The sequence below is a fragment of the Nicrophorus vespilloides genome, unplaced genomic scaffold (genome assembly GCF_001412225.1).
Source record: "Nicrophorus vespilloides isolate i.1.1-1 unplaced genomic scaffold, Nicve_v1.0, whole genome shotgun sequence".
NCBI classification, from domain to species: Eukaryota; Metazoa; Arthropoda; class Insecta; order Coleoptera; family Silphidae; genus Nicrophorus; species Nicrophorus vespilloides.
This window is the reverse complement of record NW_017097573.1, coordinates 1,456-8,830: the sequence shown is the minus strand read 5'-3', so window position 1 is coordinate 8,830 and position 7,375 is coordinate 1,456. Positions and strand designations below refer to the sequence as shown.

The 7,375-nt window shown below is 30.9% G+C and overlaps 1 protein-coding gene across 1 annotated transcript; it reads left to right on the top strand.

The window, feature by feature from the left end:
- Positions 1-364: 364 nt before the first annotated feature.
- On the top strand, positions 365-753 carry LOC108560444. Its single transcript, XM_017917994.1, has 2 exons — positions 365-456; positions 509-753. Exons 1-2 carry the CDS (start codon positions 374-376, stop codon positions 669-671), a joined length of 246 nt encoding a protein of 81 aa, XP_017773483.1. The 5' UTR covers positions 365-373; the 3' UTR covers positions 672-753.
- The last annotated feature ends 6,622 nt before the right edge of the window (positions 754-7,375 follow it).

Sequence of the window (7,375 nt, the reverse complement as noted above, 5' to 3'; positions counted from 1 at the left end):
AAGCACTAATTGAATTATAGTATGTTTATGGGTTCAATAGAACCAATAAAAATAATTTAATTTCCGTCATACGGGTCGCATTGATCCAAGAGTGGAATGAACTTTTATGTAAGAAACCTTGCAACGTCAAAGTATATGAAAAAACTTATATATTTAAGATACTTACATCTTTTTAAGGATGGTATAGAACAGTGCTTCTTAACCTTTTTGGTGACCTATATATATGTATGTATTTTGAATGCTGTCATTTCGCATCCTATTATAGAATAAACATATGTTACGTAATTTATCATTATAATGTATAATTTAAAAAATATGTATAAAAACATATTACTTACTTTTGAAGAGCAGTTATTAGGGGGACTGGAAAATAATGTCGTTTCTGCGCATGTTAATATTTGTTTATCATTTATCAGCTCATTGTGTACTTAAAATCCGTGCCAAAGACATTTTAAGGTTAAAGTCATGTTTACTTCTAAATAATAAAATGTTATTTTTTTTTACATTCTATGGTTTTTGAGTTTCAAGCAATAGTTATTACCAAAAACATTTGCAATATTTATCTAAGTGCATTGGATGTTTGTAAATACCAAAGGTGGTTGTCTAAGTTCAGATCCGGTAATTTTAAACTAACAACTTTAGACAATGACGTAAAAGCAAATCCATGTTAATCAAACAAGAAGACATCCTAAAATGCGGTCTTTTGTGTTTTGTGGAGCATTCGCGGAATCGTTCATTTTGAAGGACTCAAACCTGGACAAACTGTGAATGCAGAACTTTACTGTGGACAATTGGATAAAGTAATTGAAAATTTTCCAGCGATTGTCAGCAGAAATGCAACACGATAGTGTAAAACCGCATTGCATAAGATGAACCATTTATTACGATCGCTTCTATGTGACAAACATTATAAAAATCATAGTATCATATTATATATATATATTTGCTATGTAATATGCTCTTTAAAGACTTTCCTCGCACACCTTCAAATATCATTTCCTCTGTTACCTTCACATTTCCGCGTCTTCTATTAGAGCATAAGGACGTTACACATTACTAATTCCTATGCTACATTGTTTATAATACATTCTTGACACTTAACTCAATTAATTTTATAGGTCATTTTAATAAGCTATATAAGAACATATATAGAAACAATAACAATTACTTAATGCCAATGCTAAAAAAAAATGTATGCGTCAATTCTGCAATGTATAGAGTACTGAAAACTATTAGGCATTGTTCACAACAAGTTCAATTTTGTACTTTATTTCGGAATTTTATATAATACCAAAGACTTTTATCTTAAATAAAAACTTATTTTTGACCTGTAATTGGTCAGTGATTACCATAGATATCAGAAATACTAATTTGACGGTCAATATTTATATATATAATCAGTAGAATAATTTTAAAAAAAGTTACTCTTAAGTATTAATATGTTCATTTTAAACATTTTTATTTTTCGCCTCCATTAATTTATGTCAAATATTTTTATGAATAATCATTTTTTTGTTAAAATTTTGCACACAATAAACAAAAGCACTACAATATTGTTGTTTATAGCATTTAATAAGGGAAATAAATATTCTCCTCGACTTATATCACATTATGTCGTAATTCATAAATATTTCTTATTACAAATAGTATAAATGTAATTTTAACATAACAAGATGGTCTCTAAAAACAAGTTATAAATGTCAAAATATGTCGTGGATTTTGCATTGTTACTGTTTCTTTTGCCTGTATTTTGTATGTGTAAAAAAAATAGTTGTAACCCAGATTGTATGTATATACTTTGTTATGAATAGCAATTTGTTACACCTAAACATTTATATGTGAGATTTGTATGTTGCCAACTTTGATCTTAATTAGTAAAATTAACGATTTTAGATGGATGCTCAAGAACAGAGGTTCTCAACCTTTCAAGTGAAGGTACTTTAATACGTTTACATTTGTGTCTAGTTTGAATCTAATGTAGTGTGTAGCCTTAAGCAACATGGCAAGAAGCATAATAAATATATGCAATTTGGTAAGTTCAGCACGAGAAATAACGATAATGCAGGTCTTCAAGGTATTTGTGTGGATGATGTGAATTTTAATTGTATTTTTTCTCACCTAAGTAAAGCCTTCCGCCACCTTTCGCCTGTTTCGAAAACGATCATCTGCAGTTTCATATCGGCCACGGCTACGAACTTCGATAACCGGCCTTCTTCCCTCCGCTCTCTTCCGCCGCAAGAAACGCGCTTCTTCCAAACCTAAAGGATTTTCCGCGTACGCGGGAAAACACAGAAATGAGAAACGACGGCGAAAGGACGCGAGGCGCGCGAACGCCACGCGTCGAGACGACGACAGAATGTTTGACCTAATTCCACGCCGTCACCGCCGTTCCCCTATTCCAAGGACGAATATCCCCCTCGATCCCAAACGACAACAGAAACAAACAACAACAGAAAAGCGCACACGTAGCAAAGAGCAGCATGCAACCAAGCCATTTAGATTTCAACTAGATTTCAACCATTTCCCGAGCAAATGCAACCGTCCCTTGAACAACAAACTTGATTTGGGGTCTGCTGGATTGCATCAGCTGTAGGGCACAAGGATGGTCGGCGCATGGAGACATGAATCAATATTTAGAAGCAATGAAAGGCGCGTGCCTCTGGGATAACGTAAGTGCTTACGTACGTACATTGGGAAAAATGCGGGGGCGGCAAACAACTGTTCTTGTTCTCTTTTTATTTATTTTCTTTTTACTCGACTCGCGAATAACAGAGATGTCACGTTTTTTTGGGATGTCACATCGGATTCGTGCAGTTGCTAAGCAAGATGACGTTCATTGTTCTATAGATTACTAAGCATTTTTTATTAAAGTAATCCTTCAAATAATCTTTCCCGTCATTTAAGCGGGAAATGATCTTGTCGAACCATGTGACCTTTTTTATATTTAGAATAATGTGAGTAACGATCTCACTCTGAAAAGGACAACGTGATCCATCAAAGGGCGTTTTACAAGCATCATCGAGTCACGTTCCTTCTTCGTTTATAAATAATGCCACATATTATGAAACAAACAAATTTACAACAATTAAAGTTTTTGTTAATAAACAAACATTTATTTTACTAACAATGGACCTAAGTTGCAAAGTTTACGTCATGTTTTGTAATTAATATGCAATTTGAATAAATAAAAAATATCAATATTTTTAATAAATATTGATTTGTTTATAAATAAAAAATAGATTTGTATATGTAAAAAAATGCATTGATATAGTTTACATCCATATAGTTGAAAATTTACGTAGAATCATAAAACGCAACAGCTAACACAAATATTTGAATAATTGTTTAGACAATTAGGTGAGTAAAGTTAAGTAAAATGTTAGTAATCGTCATTATTCTACCATGAACTGAGGAGTAATTGTAAAGTGACGTGATGAAACAGGCATTTGTATACAAGTTAGAAAACTAATATTCCTAGAGTAAACAAATATAAATATAGTAGACTACAATATATTAAAATATATATTTGTCATATTCATAATTAAATTCAGTTTAATTAACATTGCAAATATTTACTATAATTTGAATCATTAAGAAATTGTGAGTAACTTGGTTTTAATTATTTCTGACAAAAAATAAATATTTGTAATATGCAAACAAATACTTTTTAAACAAACTCTGATTCATTTATTTCTACTAAATTAAATTCTTAGTACATTAAATGTATTAACTTTCATTCAATTTAAAATATTCGTAGATTCATATTCTAAGTGTGTAAAAACATTTTTTTAAGGTAATTGTGTATACTTTATTTACAGGTGTTAATATTCATCAATAAGACAGTAGTGTTAGCTGAAAATACTAATAATTATTTAATAGAATGTATATTTAAATTATTTCGAATATATCTTTTTAATAAATATATTCAGTTAAAGATCTTTGTATCAAAGTTATTATAAAAAAAAAATAAAAAAGATTGCACATATAACTTAATGTCGAAAAACTATTTGCTTTAGTTAATATATTAGTCAACAAATCTAAATTAAAGAAGGAACTAAATTGTTTGCTAATAAATATACAAATATTCATCTACAATTTCATTTTGTAACTATCTAAGTTGGTAATTAATTCGGAAATCGGTAATAGGTTTGATTCATTTTATTAAAAATGTATCTACAGAGAATTTAACAAATCTATTTTTCCTAACTACAGCTGGAAAATCAAGTTTGTTTATCTATTTTCATTACAATAAGCCTATTTTAGGTCATTTCTAAGTAATTAGATATAAGTATATATTTGGGACATAATTATGTACTGACGTTTATTTTATGCAATATGCGTGTTAACTAGTTTAAATCAATAATACAATATTTTATAAATTGAATTTAATTAACAGTTTACAAGTTTAATTGCCTTCGTGGGATTTTCATGAGTGTAGTTAACATTATTGGAAGGAGGCAATAATTAGGCCAGGAAGATGACGCGCATGCAGGATATTGATTGCATCTCCGATGAATGCCACGCGAGAAACAGTTTCACGAATGGCATAGATTTCGGAAAAATAGGCGTATAAATGGATTGCGTGTCTTAATAAGTTAAAATATTTAAAAAGTAATAAATTTCTGATTTAATAGAACTGCATATGAGAATAAAACAAGTCCTCGGTGAACAAGAAGAGATGTTAATCTAATAACAAAGTATGTTTGACCGTTCATCCGAGGTTAACGACACGTACGTGGGCATAGTATTATGGTTGATGCGTGGATCTGTTGAATGACACAGTTGATTGATTTCGATAAGTCCATGAGTAGGGGAGGTCAGGATAGTTGAATTCAGTTAGCAGAAGATGTGGGATGAGATGATGCCGTCGAGCCAACCAGATTTAATCTACTCTAACATGAACACTCCGGAAGCGATCTGCTAAAGTAAAATTAAAAAAACAGAGCTCAAATTACCTATAGCGCATGATTCGAGAACGGAAATAAGAAAAACATGGACAGCGACAAACGATGAAAGAAGGAAGCTGCGTAAATGTTTCGGATTTGATCCCAACCATCCACCTGTTCCTGTACGTCCTTCGTGAAGTATTATTTGCGTTCGAGGAGGGCGAGGGAAACAGTTAAATGGAATCGCACCAACCGCACACACAAAATCTCAACGTGCACTGATGATGGGCTTCCCGGTCACCCAATGTTTGTTTCCCGGCCAGGCGCGGAAACTGGGCTCTTCTTGTGGATGGGTTTTGTGTGGGTGGTTGGTTGTGTGTGTTAGGCGCGCACGCAATCGCGGAACAAGAAGAAGTGGAGGAAGACCTACTAATGGCAGGTGGCGAGAGGCGAGGTCGTGCGTCATTCATTCACCTCTGGGTCAGAAGGGTTGGCAAAATTCGCCCACACTCGTTCACTTACATTATCGATCACCCCCGAATCAAGTAGTATTTCATGTGCACGATGAAGATGCCATGAACATCAACAGGTCTTAAAATTGGCTAGAGATTTGCACGGAAAATCGTAGATCATAAAGGGTACTTTCTTTTACATAATTGTGCACAGTTTCAACATAATTCAATTATCATATTCTTTAAACAAGTAAATAATTAACATACATACTTTTATTAACTTCTACTGAATAAGTTATAAATTAAACTTTTATAAAGAGAAGTGTTGTTTCTCTTTAGAAATATTTCATTTTAATTAGACATTAAGGTAATTTTTGACCAAATTATTTACAATCGATTGTATTAGAAATAAATTGTAACCTATAACAAGTATTACATTTTCGCTTGATGTTTATATTTAATATTGTAAAGGTGGAATGTATTGCTGTACAGTGAATTGATTTATTATTAGTGTAAGAAGGGTTGCACTTATATAATATGTACCATAATATCAATGAAATGCGAGCTTGGGGATGGTAAAGGTAATTTACATGAACGAGTATATTCTCGAACATCGTACATTATAATTTAACCCTACACCTTATTGACATTAAGTTCACGTTAGGAGTGGTAATTGTCTATAAACAACATGGCTTTGTTCCAACTACTAGTAGTAATCATCATCAGACAGAATGCAATAGGTGTATAGTATTGCATTATGTCTGTGGAAAATAAGTAAAAAAAAATAGCCTATTATAAAACAAAGCAATTAAATCATTTGTCCGAGAATATTAATTTTCGATTTGTAACTAAATATATACAACAATAGAAACTCATATATCTTATAATTGTGTTAGTTTAAAAATAATTATTTATCACTATTAAACATTAATTGAAGTTGCCATATGTTCCGGGCTTTACAGAATTTCAATGTGGATTGTGCAAATAAACTTGATGATGATGACTAGAATGATGGAAATATGCAACACATTACAATAAAATTTTCTGTAAAAGGAGAATAAATAATATTTTAATTAATGATTATTTTTCTTGCATAATTTAGAATATATTATGTTAATTTCAGCTACAGTAATCAAATATTGTCGATAATAATAATAATTTTGATATACACAATGTTATGACAGTTAAACAACGTATGTCGAATATTATTACTTAGATTGGTGATACTCGTGCCAACTCGGATCAAATTGATTTGACTTTAGTAGATTTACATGATTCGATATTATTCATTTTAAACTTACACTTTAATATCGCAACTGAATTTATAAAACGAGCTTATGAATTTTCATATCATTTATGAATTGCAATTAAATGGAATTGCATTTATATTAATTACATATTTTTTAACTTTATAAATAATTAGATAGAATCAATAAAATCTATTTTAGAACGAACATAAACGTTTTCATAATGACCAAGAACAATTTTTTTTTGATTGTGTATATTCAATACGTAATGTTTCTCGATAAAAAAAAAACAATTTTGATCATTAAACCCCAACAGTTTCTAAATAATATTAATGTGTTTCGATTTTATTTTTGTTATTCACATTAACGTTAATGCAAGCGAGGTAAATGCAAAATTCGCATAGTGTGCGTAATCGGTTTCGCCAATATCCCGGACTGTTTGAAACCGAACTAATCGAAAAATTAAATACCTACAAAAAGAAACCGCATAAAAAAGACTTGACTTTATAAATCAAGAAAAAGCTATCATTTGTGTAAGACTATAGTAAATCTGTATTTCTCGAAACCGCACTATGTGAGGTATTTCAATATAAGAATTACTCCTTTCGATATTTCTCTAAATTTTGAGACATTAACTATTTGATTTGTGATAACAATAAAAAATAGTTATCATTGAATACATGAAGTTATTCAAATACAAATTAAATTGAATTACTCACCGTTCACCGATGGCATCGTACACAAAACCTCTACGAAGACGAGCTGAAGGTGATGACTTGCTTTTTGAAGA

Excerpts from the sequence above, each read along its gene's own strand:
- LOC108560444 (XM_017917994.1), top strand. The coding sequence starts at position 374 with ATGTCGTTTCTGCGCATGTTAATATTTGTTTATCATTTATCAGCTCAT. Across the intron at positions 457-508 it reads CGTGCCAAAGACATTTTAAG|TATGGTTTTTGAGTTTCAAG; the intron begins GTTAAAGTCATG and ends TTTTTTACATTC.